We start from the raw sequence: 20,863 nt of genomic DNA on the forward strand, positions 1-20,863 counted from the left end.
TTACTGGAATACACAAGAAGCTATCACGTTAAAATTCTGTTTTTTTTTAAATTTATTCATGCTTCACTGGGTAGACTAGCAATAACTACCCAGTTGGTCGTTAAGCATCAACCATGTTACTGAGGGGGTTTGCAGTTACATCTAGGCCAAATCAGGCAAGAATGACAATTTCCTTCCCTACTGGACTTTATTGAACCAGATTGGTTTTTCCAACAAATGACAACAGTTCATGGTCATCATTACACTCTTAATTCCAGATTTGCAGCCAAGTGGGATGACCCAAGGTCATGCACTATACTTCCTTTCTTCATTTACTGTGCAATTAACACTCTGACATTTAACCATTAAAATTTTTAGATCAGACAAATTTTATAATACAAAAAAAAATCTTCATTTCTCTTCAAATCATTGGATCAAACCTACAGCAATTTCTTAAGATTTGCACAACAAGGATTTGTTTCAAATGAAAGTCTGCAATCGCATTTGTCAAATTGCTTCATAAATTAGAAGCACATTTAATTTGAAGCTAATAGAACATTAGTACATTTACTACCTTCAATTTGAAAAGAAATAGGAGTTTCTTACATATTCATGTTTGTGACTAGGATTAATTGGGAGTCCACACACTTCTGGACATCAGACAAAGATTAAGCACATCGGAAATATGGTCTAATTAAGGAGGCTGCCATCAAGCAAGTCATTTATGTGATGTAAAAGGTTTTGGACATAGCTGAAGCTGTAGTTAAGTATACACAATTAGGGCAATGGTCACCAATGTTATGATAAAATAGCCAAATTGTTTGGACAGACTATATTTCCCTCAAAAAAATAATTCATTCAAGAATTTTCATGCTGACAACTTAATATACTTTTTCAGTTTGTTTAACTGCATTAATTCACACAGAAATTGAAGCATAATTAGAGGGATCTGACAAACTGAACAAGAAAATTTTTGTAACAATGTGCGCACCTGGTGCTGACTTTTAGGGTTGTTACCTATCAACTTTGCCTAGGATAGTCAAAATTCCCTTTCCACTTTAGCGAGCTTCCAGACAAATCCTTTGGGAACACAGATTTTTAACTACATCGCTAATTGCTTTCTATTGGCATTTACAAGCCTCTTCGAAGTTTCTTACAAAGCAAGAAGCATTAAAAACAACACGCAATGTACTGCGCAAAAATAAAACTTGTTACAGCCGCCGGCTATTCTCTGAAAGATCTTAATGTCTTTATTACTTCCTTGAACTGTGCTGTCACCTGCTCCAATTCCAGTAAACTCAGAACGGAGAAACGACCTGTCTGCCATAAGAAAAATATAAATTATCGCTCTAAAATCTCCATTTGAAGCAGGCCTGTGTCTGGCCGTCAGATTGAACCTTGGCCTCAGCAGCTTGCTGACAGATCCTGTGCCAACACTGGCCGAGGCTCTGGGATTAATTCCCCAATAGCTACTGACTGGCAAAGCACGAAGCTCCCTCCTGCTTTCCTCGCACATTGCGCCTCCTTTTACGCACACACCTTGCTCTTCACCTCCACGGTCTCCAGGCTTCTGGACGGCGTCCGGTGATGAGTCTTGATCATTTTCGGAAGAACGTTTCTTGTCCGTTTTGGTGCCAACTGCTCACCCCGACCTTCCAAGGGCAACGATTTGAATCGGCCTGGGGCGTAATGAGGGAGTTGGGGGAAGGAGGTGGGGGGGGGGGGGGGGGGGGCGGGGGAAGTAAGGTATACGAAAGGTCGGGGACCAATCTCAAGATCCTCGCCCAACTCGTCCGAGCAGGGGCTCCTCCGCCTCCAGCCGCCGCTGTTCGGCCTCCAGCCGGTGACTGGCGGCTGCGCGTGCCCGACTCCTCCGCCCACCCGCAGCGCGTCCTCGCGCACCCTCCCCTCCTAACGACCCGCAGACTCTAGACTTCGTTACCAGAAGACGTCACTCGCCCCGGAAACCCAGCCTCGGTTTCACCTGTGTGTGTGTGTGTGCGTGCACCCAGCCCGCTGCAACATTTCAAGCGGGCGCTCGCTCGTTTCATTGTCCGCCTGCCCAACGTGCATTTTTAAATGCGCGCGACCGCCCGGCGGCGGTTGACACCACCTCGCGGATTCGAAGCGTCGGTGATGGGTCCAGGTATCACAAATGCCTCGAGTGAGCAGGTGTCTGGTATAGGTCACAGCTCAGGCAAAAGTTTCAGCGAACAACTTTGAAACTTCTGCTATGTGTTCGGCATAATTATTCGAACTTCACTGATAAATACAAGTAAGCCTAAAATTAAAGAATACCATTTAGATTTAGTCCGCTTTATCAGCACTTAAATAAATACCTCGCTTTCACTAAAGGATCTTTAGTGCTATGAATTTTAAATTTGTATTAATTGGTTTTCATTCTTCGATGAAATACATGTGGCTAAAGATAATTATAAACAATTTCACTGACGATTTTGATGTTTTCAGGATTTATTTTCCTGTTTTGTTGGTCCTCTGCAGAACCTATTCATTCTCAATTGTTTAACACTCAATTTTCCTTCCTCGCTATCACAAAGTGACTGATGCTCTTGAAAAGGGTAAAAATGGAGTATACAGGTGACTTGTAAAAATATAAAAACACACATTTCCACCTGGACACCCCGCGCTGGCCTATTACCTGCCCTCGACCTCTTCATTTCCAACTGCCACCGGGACATGAACCGCCTTAACCTGTGTACCTCCCTCCACCACTCCAACCTCTCACCCTCACAACACGCAGCCCTCCAATCCCAACCTCACCATCAAGCCAGCGGATAAAGGGAGCGAAGTGATAGTCTGGTGCACTGAACTCTACACCGCTGATCCCAAATGTCAACGCAAGGACACCTCTTCCTACTGCCCCCTCGACCATGACCCCACCCCCCCCCATCACCAAACCATCATCTCCCAGACCATACAGAACCTCATCACCTCAGGAGATCTCCCACCCACAGCTTCCAACCTCATAGTCCGGGAACCCCACACTGCCCGGTTCTACCTCCTTCCCAAGATCCACAAGCCTGACCACCCTGGCCGACCCATTGTCTCAGCATGCTCCTGCCCCACTGAACTCATCTCTACCTACCTCGACACTGTCCTATCCCCCCCAGTCCAGGAACTCCCCACATATGTTCGAGACACCACCCACGTCCTCCACCAAGACTTCTGTTTCCCTGGCGCCCAACGCCTCATCTTCACCATGGATATCCAATCCCTCTACACCTCCATCCGCCATGACCAGGGCCTCCAAGCCCTCCGTTTTTTCCTCTCCAGACGTCCCCAACAGTACCCTTCCACTGACACACTCATTCGTTTGGCCGAACTGGTCCTCACCCTTAACAATTTCTCCTTTGAATCCTCCCACTTCCGCCAGACCAAAGGGGTAGCCATGGGCACACGTATGGGCCCCAGCTATGCCTGTCTCTTTGTTGGCTACATAGAGCAGTTGATCTTCTGTAATTACACCGGCACCACTCCCCACCTCTTCCTCCGCTACATTGATGACTGCATTGGCGCCACCTCGTGCTCCCACAAGGAGGTTGAGCAATTCATCAACTTCACCAAAACATTCCACCCTGACCTTAAATTTACCTGGACCATCTCTGATGCCTCCCTCCCCTTCCTGGACCTCTCCATCTCCATTAATGACGACCAACTTGACCCTGACATTTTTTACAAACCCACTGACTCCCACAGCTTCCTGGATTACACCTCTTCTCACCCTACCTCTTGCAAAAATGCCATCCCGTATTCCCAATTCCTCCGCCTCCGCCAGATCTGCTCCCAGGAGGACCTGTTCCACCACAGAACACACCAGATGGCCTCCTTCTTTAGAGACCGCAATTTCCCTTCCCACATGGTTAAAGATGCCCTCCAATGCATCTCGTCTACATCCCGCACCTCCGCCCTCAGACCCCACCCCTCCAACCGTAACAAGAACAGAACACCCCTGGTGCTCACCTTCGACCCTACCAACCTTCGCATAAACCAAATCATCCGCCGACATTTCCACCACCTCCAAACAGACCCCACTACCGGGGATATATTTCCCTCCCCACCCCTTTCCGCCTTCCGCAAAGACCGTTCCCTCCGCGACTACCTGGTCAGGTCCACGCCCCCAAACAACCCACCCTCCAATCCTGGCACTTTCCCCTGCCACCGCAGGAACTGTAAAACCTGCGCCCACACCTCCTCCCTCACCTCTATCCAAGGCCCTAAAGGAGCCTTCCACATCCATCAAAGTTTTACTTGCACATCCTCTAATATCATTTATTGTATCCGTTGCTCCCGATGCGGTCTCCTCTACATTGGGGAGACTGGGCGCCTCCTCGCAGAGCGCTTTAGGGAACATCTCCGGGACACCCGCACCAACCAACCACACCGCCCCGTGGCCCAACATTTCAACTCCCCCTCCCACTCTGCCAAGGACATGGAGGTCCTGGGCCTCCTTCACCGTTGCTCCCTCACCACCAGACGCCTGGAGGCTAAACGCCTCATCTTCCGCCTCGGAACACTTCAACCCCAAGGCATCAATGTGGACTTCAACAGTTTCCTCATTTCGCCTTCTCCCACCTCACCCTAGTTCTAAACTTCCAGCTCAGTTACTGTCCCCATAACTTGTCCAGACTTGTCCTACCTGCCTATCTTCTTTTCCACCTATCCACTCCACTGTCTCCTCCTTGACCTATCACCTTCATCCCCTCCCCCACTCACCCATTGTACTCTATGCTACTTTCTCCCCACCCCCACCCTCCTCTAGCTTATCTCTCCATGCTTCAGGCTCACTGCATTTATTCCTGATGAAGGGCTTTTGCCCGAAACGTCGATTTCGAAGCTACTTGGATGCTGCCTAAACTGCTGTGCTCTTCCAGCACCACTAATCCAGAATCTGGTTTCCAGCATCTGCAGTCATTGTTTTTACCAAATATAAAAAACAGCCAGGGCTTCCACAATGGGGGAGAGAAGTTAAAGTAAATTTTGATGCCTTAGATATCAAAATTGGGAAAATGTAATTTCAAGAATGTATAATAGGACATTAAGAAAATCATAAAACTATCAGAGTCAGCATGATTTAATGAAAGGGAAATGATCTTTGACATTTTATTCAATAATTTGAGAATGTTAATAAACCGGATAGATAAAAGAGAACCAGTAGATGCCGTGTACTGTACTTGGGTTTCCAAAAGGCATTCATTAAGGTGCCACATAAAGTGTTACTGCACAAGGTAAGAGCTCATGGTGGAGGGATAATATATATTAACATGGATAGAGGATTAGCAATCTAACAGGAAATAGAGAGTTGAGATAACTGACCATTTTCTGGATTAACAATCTGTAATTGTTAAAGTATCACAGGAATCAGACTATCACAAGAATCACAGCTGGATCCCCAACTATTTATTCCCACACTCTACCTTTTGCAAGTCAGTCAATCTTCTATCTATGCCGGTACCTTGCCCATAACTGGACTCATCTAACTTAGCAGCAATGTGTGTCACATTGTCAAAGGCCTGCTAGAAATCTAAATGGATCAAATCAACTCTCTCTCTCTTATCTAACTTGCTTGTTACCTCCTCAAAGAATTCTAACAGATTTGTCAGACATGATCTCCCCTTGACAAAGCTATGCTGACTCAGCCCTATTTTACCATGCACTTCCAAGTTCTCCTCAATCTCATCCTTAATATTGGACTTAACCAACCTATATTTTCCTGTCTTCTGCCTCCCTGCCTTCTTAAGCAGGGTTGTTACATTATCTATTTTCCAGTTCCCTGACTCTAGTGATTCCTGAAAAATCACCACCAATGCCTCCATAATCTCCTAAGTTATTCTTCTCAGAACCCTGTGGTGTAGTCCATCTGGTCTGGGTGACTTATCTACCTTCAGATCTTTTAGTTTCTGAGCTTCTTCTTAATGATGTCCACTACATTCACCTCTGCCCCCTGATTCTCTTGAGGTTCTGGTATACTATTATGAAAACTGATGCAAATTAAGTATTCAGTTCATCTGCCATTTCTTTGTTCCCCATTACTACTACTTCAGTTTCATTTTCCAGTGCCCAATGTCTACTCTAAAATAACTCCACAGAGGCTAGTATCATATCACCAAGTCACCTTTATTTACAGGTGGAAAGTCCTTGACTTTGGTACAACCTCATCAGGATATCTGACACTCTTATTTTTACCTGTCAGTCAGGGTTCTCCTGATTGGGGATGTTAATCTGGTCCAATCAGGAACTCATATTGTAGGAGGTCCACTTGGCTGACCTCATTACAATCACTACACACTCTTACCTCTTTCTCTCTTGCCTTTTATATATCTAAGAATACTTTTGTAATCTTATTTTCTTACTAGCTAGCTTATCCTCATATTTCATCTTCTCCCCTCTATTGTGCTTTTAATTAGTGCTAACTTTTAAAAAGGCTTCCAATCCTCTGGTTTTTCATTATCTTCACCAACATATATACTTTTTCTTTTGTTTTTATGCTGCCCTTGACATCACTTGTCAGCCACAGTTGCCTTGTTCTCCCCTTAATATGTTTCTTCTTCCTTAGGATGATTTTCTGTTGTGCCTCACAAATTACCCCTAAAAACTCCTACTCCACTGTCTGCTCTCTGGGGCTCTCTTTCCAACCAAATTTAGCTAGCTCTTCCCTCGTGTCTTTGTAGTTATCTTTACTTGATTATAATACCGATACATCTGATTTCCAGCCTCTTCCCCCTCCAACTGCAAGGTGAGTTCTATCATATTATGATCACTACCCCGAGGGGTTTCTTCACTTTTAGCTGCCTAATCAAATCTGCCTCACTGCACATCACCAACTCCATAATTGCCTGTTCCCTTGTGGGGTCAATCACAATTTGCTCCAAAGGATTATCCTATAGACATTCCGCAAATTCCTTTTTTTTAGGATCTGTTACCAACATGATTTTCCCAGTCCACCTGCATATTGAAGTACCTATAGTTTTTGAAAGAGTGCCTTTCTTACATACCTTTTCTATCTGCTGGTTTATTTTCTTCCCCAAATCCTGACTGCTCCGAGGAGAAATGTGCATAACTCCCATCAGATCTTTTCTCCTTTGCTGTTATTCAACACAGATTCTACACCTTCCAACTCTATATCACTTGTTGCTTTTGATTTGATTTCCTTTATTACTAACAGTGCTGCTCCACCTCCTGTGCCCATCTGCCTGTCCTTTATTTAGTCACGTGTCCTTGGATACTTAGTTCCCAGCCCTGTTCCTCTTGCAGTTATGTCTCAGTGATTCTGCACAATATTGTCAATTTCAATCTGCACTATATACCTATTAACTTTTGTTTCATATACTGCGTGTTTTTAGGTACAACACCCTTAGTACTTTGTTAACTCCCCACCCACTTCTCATAGCTGTCCCCTTATTTGCTAAGCCTAAACTTAGATTCCTACCCCTTTCCATACTCTCTGCCTTATTACTTGTTCTGGAAACTTTAATAATCTCTACACCACCCTTTAACTTTTTCCATAATTTTCCGTGCAATTGAATGCCCCCCCAAACACCGCTATTTTGCTTAAAGTCCTATCCAAAGCCCTAGTTATGTGAATCACCAGCATTCAGTTCCCAGCATGATTCAGATAAAGCTTGTCCTATCTGAACAGTTCCCTCATTTCCCAGTACTGGTGCCATTGTCCCACGAATTTGAACCCATTTTTCCCACACTCATCTTTGAGCCACATGTTTACCTCTTTAATCTTGTTGCATCTGTACCAATAGCTGGTGGCTCAGGTAGTAACCTGGAGATGATCATAATTTTGGTTCCGATTTTTAATATATTCCCTACCTCCTCATATTAACTCACAGAATCTGTTTCCTCTTTCTACCTTAATGTTAGTACCTAGGTGGACTACGTCAACTGGATCTTTCCCCTCCCACTCCAAGTCCCTCTGCAGCCCAGCTGAGATATCTTGAACCTGGGCACCAGGCAGGCAACACAGCCTTCAGGACTTTGGATCCTGGCCACAAAAAACAGTATATATTCCCCTAATTACGCTCTCTCTGATTACAACTACATTTCTCTTTTTTTCTACCCTCTTGAATGGCTCCCTGTACCGGGGAGTACTGTGGTCAGTTTTCTCACCCACACAGGAAGCAAAAATCTCAAACTTGTTAGACGAGCTCAAAGGCTGACCTTCTTCAGCACTACCCTCTACAACTTCCCACTACCTGCCTCACTCATAGTCACACCCTCCTGTCCCTGACCACTGACGAAAGTCAAGGCAGAAAATCTTAGAGGTGAAACTTTTCCCCTTCCTGATGTGATGCAGTGTTCAAAGCTCAGACTCCAGGTCATCAACTCTGCACCAGAGTTCCTCAAGCAATCAACACTTGCTTATACATGTGATCACTATGAACCACAATGATGTCCACCAGCTTCCGCATAATGCTGGTACAACACATAGCCTGGCCCTGCATCTCTATTTTATTTACTTAATTCTAAGATTGATTTTTAAAATTTTCTACTGGTCTTTTAGTTTGTAACCTGCATATATTTCCCCCATTTACCTTCAATCTGAAAGTAACCTATAATGGTCAAAATACCAGCTATTACCTACCAAATAATCTATGGTTTTCCTCTAATGTGACTGTTTCTTTTGTGCCGTGCCCAACCCTGGGCTTCAAGTTATCCTGCAGAACAACTTACAAATTATAGCCGAAGAAACAAGCAAAAAGCACCTTTTCCCCGTGGACTGAATTCCCACACTGACTCCAAATTCCCCAAACTATATACTCACTCAGGCTGTATCTTCCTATCACCCTTTGTTTTTTCCCCATTATATCTTTTCTTTCAGTCATTATTTCCCTCTACCTGCATATGTTTTTATTGCCCTGGCAATTTAATCTAAACCCTTTCCTACCACAATCGCAAATACATCCCTACAACATCAGTTTAGGTCCTGCCCAGTTGCAGCCTGTACTGGTGTCATCTCTCCTAGAACTAGCCTCAATGCCCCAGGAATCCGAAACCCTCCACTTTGCACCATCTCCAGCCACATATTCATTGATATTTCCTGCTATTTCTACTCTTACTAGTATATGGCACTGGTGGCATTCTGAGATCACTATCTTTGAGGCCTTTTTTTAAACTTTCTTCTTAATTCCCTGCATTCTGCTTTTAGGACCTCATCTCTTTTCTTACCTATATCATTGGTACTGATGTATACCACGACCATTGGGTGTTCACCTTCCCACTTCAGATCGTCCTGTAGCCACTCCAAGATATCCATGACCCAGGAAGCAACATACTATCCTGGAGTCTTGTTTTCAGTCATAGAACCATTTGTCTATTCCACTTACTATTGAATTTATAATATTATAGCATTCGCAGTCCCTTTCCCCTGGCATATGCAGCAGAATTCACTGTGGTGCTGTGACTTTAACTGCTGCAACTTTCCTCTGAGAAGCCAAACAGTATCCAACAAGTTTTATCTGATTGCAGGCAAATGACCCCAAGGGATTCCTGCACCACCTGCCGAGTCTTTTTGCTCTGTTTGGTGGTTACTCATTCCTTCATTGCCTGTGGAGTGACCACCTTTCTATATGTTCTAACCATGATACATTCAACTTCGCTTATGCACAATAATGTCTCCAACTACTGCTCCAGTTCAAAACTCAGGGTTCCAGGAACTGCAGCTGGAGACACTTCCTACACAGTTACTTATGCAGGGCATTAGAACTGAGCCTGACTTCCCACATAGAACAGGAGGAGCACGCCGCGACCTTGAGCTTCCATCTTTTAAACCTTGAACTTAAACAGTTGGACTGCCCTTCAACTCAAATTATATTAATTCTCGGACCCTCCTACCTAGGATTTCTGAAATATAATCCTTATGTACTTTACATTTAAAAATTCGAAAGTATTACGTTTAAAACTGGTATAATAGCCTTAAAACAGTATAAAAGGAAATAAAATAGTATAATTACAGTATAAAGTAATTAGAATAGAGTTAGTTCTCACCCAATCAGCTGGTTGTGTGGCCCATGGCACACTCGGTAATGTTAGCGCCGAAGCTCCACCCCCGCCCCCGACTCGAGAAGTCGTGTGTTACCCCGTTCACCGCTTTGTACCTCAGCTCACTGCACCCTCCCTAACTCACCAGTCACTTTTTAACCAGTGAAACCTTTGACTCATAACTCGCTCTTCCACACACTGAAACTCCCGGCTGACTACTTGCTTTTCGAAACAATGAAAGTCTTGCTGCTTTAAACAGCGTTAGCAGACATCCTATACATGTCTTAATATAACATCCAAACTCGCAAAGCTTTGTCAATGCATGAACGTGCTAGAAGCAATGTTCCTTCGAGGTTGCAATTCCATAGCAACCTAAAAGTTTTTAAGCAGACTGTGACCAAGTCGGCTTTTTTTTGCCCAGTTGTACACACGTGGTAACATAATTTAAAAGAACCTCACGCGGAGGTTAATCATGTAATCAAGAAAAACGTCAGAGGGGAGTTGGGACCTAAGGCTTTAATGATCCATTGTCCTAAAAGCTGGGTTTTCATTTGTGGAAAATAGGAACAAAGGTTAGTTTTAATGGTGCCTGGGTACTGTCCATGAAATATCTTTATGGAAGTAGAGAATTTGTATCTACCAAATGCTGGGTACAACATCGTGGGCCGAAGGGCCTGTACTGTTTCATGTTCTACGTTCTACGCTTATTATAGTTCTCAGAAAATTCCAAAATGTTCCATATCTAAAGAATTATGGTATGTGTATTCAATATGCTTAAGTTTGAAATAATTTCCAAGAATCAGCCAGAAGATGTATACCTGTAATTTGAAATTTATTAATCAGCTAGGTCGATAAGTGACCAACTACATTGTGGATAAATCTGAATGAATGCCTTAGAAAGAAATTAATTCTGTTTTCCCATTTGCTCTAACATGTCTGCTGAAACATTGCTAATGAAATGCAGTTTCATATCCAAAGCCCTTCATTCGACCAGAGTAGAGCTTTGTGCTATTTGTGGTGTTGGCGGGGGACCGGACCTGGCTATGAAGTGTAATGATCAAAGGCAGATGGCAGCCGTGACTGGGTTTGCCTTTGACTTGCAGCTTAGAGATGTTGGCAGGAAAGCAGAGGACCAGCAGCCTCTTAAAAATGGGTATTTAGTTATTCACAAGGTATTTGGCCCATCTATTCAAACAGTGGTCACTTGCTGTCACCACTTTAGTGCCATAGTTTCAATAACTCCTGAAATTCTTTAGCAAGTATAACAGGTAGTTAACTGAAGGTGAGCAAGTTGCTGACTTCCCCAAAATACATTGGTCTTATTTTGAAAATTACATCTTGTTTCAGAGACTTTGGTAAACTGGTAAATAATCTAGGAGGGTTATTTGCAAAGTAGACTAGATGCTGCTATCAAGGCATTTAAAAATTACACCAATGAACACTTTGTAAATTAGAGCGTCAAAAAGAATTAAATGTCCGAGATACTCTTGTGCATGTTTAAACATTGACAGAGCCATGAAAATTATAACATATATACAGCTTATTTTTAGTGGACATTTGTGCTGTTCATATGAGGGATTGCATTGATGGGAAATTGTTTTGCATCTTACATCAACGAGGCAAAGTATTTCTCACCAGCTATTTGAACTATACTATAACTTCCACATTTTGGAAAAACATAAGCTGCTATGCCAGTGCAAAGTTTTGCATTTACCACACCAACCATATGACTACGAGACTATAAGATATCGGAGCAGAATTAGACCATTTGGCCCATGAAGTCCACTCCACCATTCAGTCATCGCTGATATGTTTTTCAACCCCATTCCCCTGTCTTCTCCCCATAACCCTTGATCCCCTTATTAACCAAGTTTCTGGATTAGTGGTGCTGGAAGAGCACAGCAGTTCAGGCAGCATCCGAGGAGCAGTAAAATCGACAGGGGGAAGAGATGGGGGGGGGGAAGATGGGGGGAGGGAGGGAGATGGAGGGGGAGAAGAGATAGGGGGAGGGAGGGAGATGGAGGGGGAGAAGAGATGTGGGGGGGAAGAGATGGGTGGAAGAGATGGGGGATAGAGGGGGCGAAGAGATGGAGGAGGGGAAGAGATGGGGGATGGAGGGGGAAGGGAGGGAAATGGAGGGAGGGAAGAGATGGGGGGAAGAGGGGGTGGGAAGAGATGGGGGGAAGGGGGGGTGGGAAGAGAGGGGGAAAAGATGGAGGGAGGGAGGGAAATGGAAGGGGGAAGAGATTAGAGGGGAAGAGATGGGGGAGGGAGTGAGATGTGGGGGAGAAGAGATGTGGGGGGGAAGAGATGGGGGAGGAAGGGAGATGGGGAGAAGAGATGTGGGGGGGAAGAGATGGGGGAAGAGATGGGGGGAAGAGGGGGGTGGGAAGAGATGGGGGGAGGGAGGGAAATGGAGGGGGGAAGAGATTGGGGAGGGGAAGAGATGGGAGGGAGGGAACTGGAGGGGGGAAAGAGATTGGGGGGGAAGAGATGGGGAGGGGAAGAGTTGGGGGGGTGGGAGGGCAATGGAGGGGGGGAAGAGATTGGGGGGGAAAGAGATGGGGAGGGGAAGAGATGGGTGGGGGGAAGAGATTTTACTGCTCCTTGGCTTTTGCCCGAAACGTCGATTTTACTGCTCCTCGGATGCTGCCTGAACTGCTGTGCTCTTCCAGCACCTCTAATCCAGAATCTGGTTTCCAGTATCTGCAGTTATTGTTTTTACCTTATTAACGAAGAACCTATCTATCTCACTCTTAAATACAATAATGACTTGGCCTCCACACTTTTTTTGTGGCAACAAATTCCACAGATTAACCAACTTCTGGCTGAAGAAGTTTCTCCTTAACTCAGTTCTAGAGAGTCATCTCTTCACTCCGAGGCTGACTCTCAGGTCTTAGTCTCTCCTATTAGTGGAAACATCTTTTGCCTGCCCACTCTATCCCACCCTCTCAGTATTCTGTAAGTTTCAATATGTTTCTCCTCATCCTTCTAAACTCCATTGAGTACAGACCCAGAGTCTGCCAACTGCTGCTCATATGACAAGCCCTTCATCCCTGGGATTATTCCTGCAAGCTTCTTCTGGGTCCCCTCCAAGGCCAGCATATGGTGCCCAGAACTGCTCACAATATTCCAAATGCAGTCTGACCAAAATCTAATAAACAGCCTCAGCAGTATATCTCTGTTCGATTTCTTACCATCTTGAAATTTCGTGCAAAGTTACCAGATTTTACCAAGGGTGCTGTAGGATCTCACCTAGCCTTCAACACTGTGTGGCATTCGCTAAGGTATTTACTCATTTCAAATGAGTGGCAATAGTAAGACTTCAGAAGTGAAAGACTACAAGTTAGCATAAGGGATTGGGAGAGATCACCTAGCATGCAACAGAACCTTCTGGTCTACACTATAAAGAAGAGGAGAGTGGTAAAGAAGGAAGGATCTCACCAACTACATCTTACTATTGCATAAAGGAAGTGGCCAATGCCATATTCATCAGGGGAGATGACCATGTAAAGACTTCTTTTGCTTTCAGGAATTAACAGTTCATTTTAGCTTACAGCATGTCTCACGGCACTTCTTTGAGATACATTGATTTGCATGTAAAAGCACATCGAATAATTATATGTGGTAAAAACAATGACTGCAGATGCTGGAAACCAGATTCTGGATTCGTGGTGCTGGAAGAGCACAGCAGTTCAGGCAGCATCCAGGTAGCTTCGAAATCGACGTTTCGAGCAAAAGCCCTTCATCAGGAATATATGTGTAATGTTCACGTCATTTGATCAACAATTTTAAATGATCAACACATCATCCTGAGGCTGTGCTGTATTCTAGATTCCCCAGGCAGCTGAGAAGACCTCTGCACCTATCTTGCCTAGGCCCTTTAAAATCTTGTATGTTTCAATGAGATCACCTCTCATTCTTCTAAGGAACAGAGAATGTAGGCCCAATTTACTCAGCCCCATGTCATGGAACAATCTTCTCATCCCAGGAACAATCTCATAAACCTTTGCTGTATTATCTTCAGTGCAAGTATATCCTTCCTTAAATGTTGAGACTCTGCACTCCCAAGTGTGGTCTCATAAAAGACCTGTACAATCATAGCAAGACATTCTTATACTTGTAATCCAATCCCCTTGCAGTAAAGGCCAACATGCCATTTACTTTCCTAAGTGTTTCTATACCTGCATGCTAACTTTGAGTTCCTTGGACAACTACACCCAGGTTTCTCTGAACATCACATTTACAAATTTCGCACCTTTAACTGAAATATTGGGCATTTCTATTTTTAAGAAGAAAGTGAATAATCTCACACTTCCCAAAATGACAATTCACCTGCCATCTTGTTGCTAGCTATTTTATCCTGTCTATATCTCTCCATAGTCTCTCTACTCCCTTCACAACTCAACAGGTGGCATGGTGGGCAGTGGTTAGCACTGCTACCTCACAGCACCGAAGACACGGGTTTGATTCCACCCTCAGGCAATTGTCTGTGTGGAGTTGGCATGTTCTCCCTGTGTCTGCACAGGTTTCTTCTGGATGCTCAGGTTTTCTCTCACAGTCCAAAGATGTGCAAGTTTAGTGGATTGCTAAATTGCCCATAGTGTTCAGATGTGTAGGTTAGGTGCTTTAGCTATGGGAAATGCAAGGTTATAGGGAAAGGGGGAGGGGAGATCGGTCTGGTAGGGGATGTTCTTTGGAGGGTCATTGTGGACTTGTTGGGTGGAATGGCCTGTTTTCACACTTTGTATGGATTTCTATACATTGCTTTGTATAGCCAGCAAACTGAGATACATTACTCAATACTAATCTTTATGGCACTCCAATACTCACAGCTTGCAACTTAAGAATGACTGACATAGTTTTTGTGTTCTACTCTTTGTTTCCTGTCTTTAATCAACATTCTTTGCAATCTAATATATTATCCCCAACTCCATGAGTTCTTATTTGTCCTTTTGCATGGTACACTATTGAATGCCTTTTAATCACTTTGCACTTTGTTTCCTTTATGAGCACAATATAAACATTTGAAACCAGACCTCAGAGTATAATGGGATTTTGATTAGATGGGCCAATGAGCTGAGGAGCGACAGATGGAATTTAGTTTAGGTAAATGTGAGGTGCTGCATTCTGGAAAGGCAATTCAGGGCGGACTCATACACTTATTGGTAAGGTTCTAGGATGTGTTGCTGCACAAAGAGACCTAGGAGTGCAGGTTCATAGTTCCTTCAAAGTGGAGTCTCAGATAGGTAGGATAGTGAAGAAGGCATTTGGTATGCTTCCCTTTATTGGTAAGAGCATCGAGTAAAGGAGTTAGGAGATCATGTTGCGACTGTACAGGACATTTGGAATATTCTGTGCAACTCCGGTCTTCCTTCCATAACAAGGATGTTATGAAACTTGAAAAGGTTCAGAAAAGATTTACAAAGATGTTGCCATGGTTGGAGGGTTTGAGCTGAATAGGCTGGGGCTATTTTCTCTGGAGCGTGGGAGGCTGAGGGGGTGACCTGATAAAGGTTAATAAAATCGTGAGGGACATGGATAAGGTAAATAGACAAAGTATTTTCCCTGGGTTGAGGGAGTCCAGAACTAGTGGGCATAGGTTTAGGGTGAGAGGGTAAAAATTTAAATGGGATTTAAGGGGCAATGTTTTCACGAAGAATGGTGCATGTATGGAGTGAGTTGCCAGAGAATGTGGTGGAGACTGGTACAATTGCAACATTTAAAAGATAGCTGGATGGGTACATAAATAGGAAGGGTTTAGAGGGATACAGGCCAAGTGCTGGCAAATGGGACTAGATTAATTTCAAATATCTGGTCGGCATGGATGTGTTGGACCAAAGGAGTCTGTTTCTGTGCTGTATATCTCTGTGACTGTATGTGAGTCAGCTTTTGTTATTCCGAACAAAAGAAGTATGAAGTGAACAATAACAAGCAGTTTTCAATTGTGATGGTGAAACCTCTGGGAAGATGTGTATTCTTCATTAGCATAAGAGTTTATATGTTCCAATCTGTTGTCAATGAAAGTGATACCACAGGCAGCTCAGGATGTAATTCCAGTCATAAGTTCAATGGTTGTTAAGTAACTGCTAATTTGAATACCTATTAGAGTCATAGAGATGTACAGCATGGAAACAAACCCTTCGGTCCAACCCGTCCATGCCGACCAGATATCCCAATCCAATCTAGTCCCACCTGCCAGCACCCGACCCATATCCCTCCAAACCCTTCCTATTCATATACCCATCCAATTGCCTCTTAAATGTTACAATTGTACCAGCCTCCACCACTTCCACTGGCAGCTCATTCCATACACGTACCACCCACTGTGTGAAAAAGTTGCCCCTTAGGTTCTTTTATATCTTTCCCCTCTCACCCTAAACCTATGCCCTCTAGTTCTGGACTCCCTGACCCCAGGGAAAAGACTTTGTCTATTTATCCTATCCATGCCCCTTATAACTTTGTAAACCTCTACAAGGTCACCCCTCAGCCTCTGACGCTCCAGGGAAAACAGCCCCAGCCTGTTCAGCCTCTGCCTGTAGCTCAGATCCTCCAATCCTGTCAACATCCTTGTAAATCTTTTCTGAACCCTTTCAAGTTTCACAACATCTTTCCAATAGGAAGGAGACCAGAATTGCATGCAATATTCCAACAGCGGCCTAACCAATGTCCTGTACAGCCGCAGCATGACCTCCCAACTCCTGACCAATATACAAAAGCATACCAAACGCCTTCTTCACTATTCTATCTACCTGTGACTCCACTTTCAAGGAGCCATGAACCTGCACTCCAAGGTCTCTTTGTTCAGCAACACTCCCTAGGATCTTACCATTAAGTGTATAAGTCCTGCTAAGATTTGCTTTCCCAAATTGCAACACCTCACCTTTATCTGAATTAAACTCCATCTGCCACTTCTCAGCCCATTGGCCCATCTGGTCAAGATCCTGTTGTAATCTGAGGTAACTCTCTTCGCTGTCCACTTCACCTCCAATTTTGGTGTCACCTGCAAACTTACTAACTGTACCTCTTATGTTTGCATCCAAATCATTTACATAAATGACAAAAAGTAGAGGGCCCAGCACCGATCTTTGTGGCACTCCACTGGTCACAGGCCTCCAGTCTGAAAAACAACCCTCCGCCACCACCCTCTGTCTTCTACCTTTGAGCCAGTTCTGTATCCAAATGGCTAGTTCTCCCTGTATTCCATGAGATCTAACCTTGCTAATCAGTCTCCCACGGGGAACCTTATTGAATGCCTTACTGAGGAACATATAGACCACATCTACTGCTCTGCCCTCATCAATCTTCTTTGTTACTTCTTCAAAAAACTCAATCCAGTTTGTGAGACATGATTTCCCACGCACAAAGCCATGTTGACTATCCCGAATCAGTCCTTGCCTTTCCAAATATATGTGCATCCTGTCCCTCAGGATTCCCTCCAACAACTTGCCCACCACTGAGGTCAGGCTCACCAGTCTCTATACTGCTTTTAGATTAAAGGTAAATTTGAGAAATAATTTGCAGATTAAAAACTAAAGACCAGTAAAAAATTTAAAAATACAATAAAAATTAACCAATTTGGAGATGCAGGGCCAGGTGATGCATTGTACCTGCATGATGGAGCTGGTGGACCCCATTGTTGTTCATACTGGCCACATTTGTAAGTCTTGGTTGCTCAAGGAAGACCATAAGACCATAAGACATAGGAGTGGAAGTAAGGCCATTCGGCCCATCGAGTCCACTCCGCCATTCAATCATGGCTGCTGGGCACTTCAACTCCACTTACCCGCATTCTCCCTGTAGCCCTTAATTCCCCGAGACAACAAGAATCTATCAATCTCTGCCTTAAAGACATTTAGCGTCCCGGCCTCCACTGCACTCTGCGGCAATGTATTCCACAGGCCCACTACTCTCTGGCTGAAGAAATGTCTCCGCATTTCTGTTCTGGATTTACCCCCTCTAATTCTAAGGCTGTGTCCACGGGTCCTAGTCTCCTCACCTAACTGAAACAATTTCCTAGCATCCACCCTTTACAAGCCATGTATTATCTCGAAGGAACTCAGCTCAGAGTTAATAAACAGGAGCCAGTGTATGTAAATATAGTCTTGTACTTATAAGAGATTCTTTGACTTATTTGGATAGAGTTACACTCGAATGTTTATTTGCTTCCTTCATATGCTATTATACAAAGCCGAACTGCATTTGTAACCATGTATACACAAAGGTAGTTTTATGAATAAAATGTATTTTTGAAATAAAAAAGAATTGATGAGTTTGAGTCTGTGCTTCAGATACTGTGACACATCAGGGACAGGAAAATTACCTGGACTCTTTGTTTCAGGAGACAGTCACATCCTGTGGGTTAAGTACTCCAGATTTGTTCAGTGGTCAGGGACAGGTGGGTTCGACTACATGTGAGGCAGGTAGAACAACCATGAATTTAGCCTCGGTGGGGTCTCAGCTGTTGACCTTGTCCAACAGCTCTGAGGTACTTTTTCCCAATATGGATAAGGAGAAGGACTGTAGGGAGAAGTGGGAAAGTGGTACAGAAGATCATTCAAGCAGGATGAGGGTGCTAAAGAAAAAGTAGTACTGGTAGGAGATTCTATTATTAGAGGTACACAAAGCATCCTTGTGAGCAGGATTGAGTGTTCCACCTTGATGTGTTTCTTGCCTAGTGCCAAGATAGGGGACATCTTGAGCTGACTTGAAAAGATATTAGAGTGGGAATGAGGAGTTGTTGACCATGTTGAGACCAACATGTAGGCAAGAGGTCCTGTTCTGGCAATGTCAGAAATTAGGATCAAAATTAACAAACGAGACCTTAAAGGTCATAATCTCTAGATTATTGTCAAAAATAGAAATTGCTGGAAAAGCTCAGGAGGTCTGACAGCATCTGTGAAGAGAAATCAGAGTTAATGTTTTGAGTGACCCTTCCTCGGGTTCTAAGGAAACTCTAACTTCTCTCTACAGATGCTGCCAGACCTCCTGAGCTTTTCCAGCAATTTCTGTTTTTGTCTTTGATTTGAAGCATCTGCAGTTCTTTCAGTTTTTAATCTCTTGATTGTTACCCGAGTTACGTGCAAATTGGCATAGAGATAACATTTTTCAAATAAATGCATGGTTGAAGGAGTGGTGTGGGAATAAGTAGTTTCATTTTGTGTGGCACTGGCATCAGTATTGGGACCAGAAGGAACTGAACTGTTGGGGTTGGCTCCAACTGAACTGATCTTGGACCAGGATCCTAGAAGAAAGGCTAAATAGGGTGGTCACAAAGACTTTAAACTAGTTAAAGAGGGAGTGTTTCAAAAACAAGTAGTAGGACAGACAGAATGAAAAGGATCAGGAATCTAACTTCAGGCACAGTACGTACGGGGGCAACTAGGAGAAGGGGCAGTCAACACAAGATTGAGGGTGTTTCACGTAAAAGCACACAGTATATGAAACAGGTTAATGAGCTTGTGGTGCAAACTGAAATTGAACCTTGCAGTCTCAGTCTCTAATTACCCTTCCTTGGCAGCCCAACAGGGGCTACAAGTATTGTCCACTAGGGTTTATAACGATGCACACATGATAGTAAAGATGTGAACACATTGGGGAGCGTGAAGAAGCAATTTGCAAGAATGCTTCCAGGAATGAGAAGTTTTAATTAGGAGGATAAAATTAGGAAGTTGGGACTTGGAGAGAAGAAGACCTAGAGGACACTTAATAGAGGTTTCCAAAATCGTGAAGAGTAGGTCTAATAAGTGTCCTATACAATTTCAACATCACCTTCTGAATTTACAATCTAGCTTTGACAGAGGCGTCATTAATGCTCTGTGAGATGATACGCTTCTTTTTGCCGCTGCCACTGTTGTGAGGAAAATCATGGAGTCAGAGTCGGGGTTTAATGCACAAGGGTATACCGGAGCTCCGCGGAGAGAACATCGGTAGCACAGAAGTCAGTTGTGAGTCTTCTCTCGACCCAGACACATGTCGAGACATTTTTATACATCTTGTGATACAATAGGTCAGTGATGAGATTATTTTCTTTGTACATGATTTGTTTGTAGTAATTGTCACAGAATCATTGATAGTTTTGATACAGTCTTTGTCAGTCCCAGCGCAGGTTTTGTTAATTTCCCTGTGGTCATTGTCAGTAAACAATGTCGGTTTCAATGCCTGCATGGAAATCCATTGCTGTAGTAATGGGTGCTAATCATTCTTCTTGAGAAGGGAGATTACTGCAGCCCTGGCCATTAACTTTTCGTATTGAGTCTGTATCAAGTTGTTAGCATTTCTATAAGAGGTACTGGTTGGACCCAGACACTTTGGCAGGCAGTGTTCTTTACTCATGTGTATTCTCTCCCCCACCTGCCTTAAGCTAATCAACTGGGTTGTGAGTGCATTGTGCTGGCATTCTGGTGGCCCCAGGCAGTATCGTCTCTACTGTTTCTTGGCAAATTGTGATCCGGTGGCCATCTTTTGTGTCAAGTTGGCCAACTGATGGCTCAACGGCCATCTTGTGTGTTCATGTGCCTGTTGTCACCCTGCCCCATGCCATCTCCCTCTTCACCACCAAGGTTGATCCTTGGAAGGAGGCAGAAGTGAAGATGAGCAGACCACAGTGACTTTAACGCTTATTGGACAGGTCATGATAACCTGTGTTGTGAGATGTGAGATCTTCAGTGTGAAGGAGATGAATGATAATGGCCAATTTCTTGGAAAGTCATAGTTTTGTGTAGCACTGCTTCTCAGTCATCTCCATGTAGTTCTCTTTTGTGGAAGATACCCATAATCAAGAGACGGTATCCATGTGTTTGCTGCACTACTCTTCTTTTTACTGCAACCCTGATGCCCAAGGTTCACCTTTCTTGTTGAGGGTAATCTCTTCATT

At 43.9% G+C, this 20,863-nt stretch overlaps 1 protein-coding gene across 1 annotated transcript in view; it reads right to left on the reverse strand.

The window, feature by feature from the left end:
- The window catches only part of LOC140462972 (partitioning defective 6 homolog beta-like), an 87,019-nt gene extending 85,147 nt beyond the window's left edge, over positions 1-1,872 (reverse strand). Inside the window, exon 1 of the mRNA XM_072556542.1 lies at positions 1,519-1,872. Within this exon, the coding sequence (XP_072412643.1) occupies positions 1,519-1,581 (63 nt within the window). The 5' untranslated portion in view covers positions 1,582-1,872. The remainder of the gene's footprint in view (positions 1-1,518) is intronic.
- Between the last annotated feature and the right edge of the window lie 18,991 nt (positions 1,873-20,863).

Source organism: Chiloscyllium punctatum, chromosome 37 (genome assembly GCF_047496795.1).
Source record: "Chiloscyllium punctatum isolate Juve2018m chromosome 37, sChiPun1.3, whole genome shotgun sequence".
Classification (NCBI taxonomy): domain Eukaryota; kingdom Metazoa; phylum Chordata; class Chondrichthyes; order Orectolobiformes; family Hemiscylliidae; genus Chiloscyllium; species Chiloscyllium punctatum.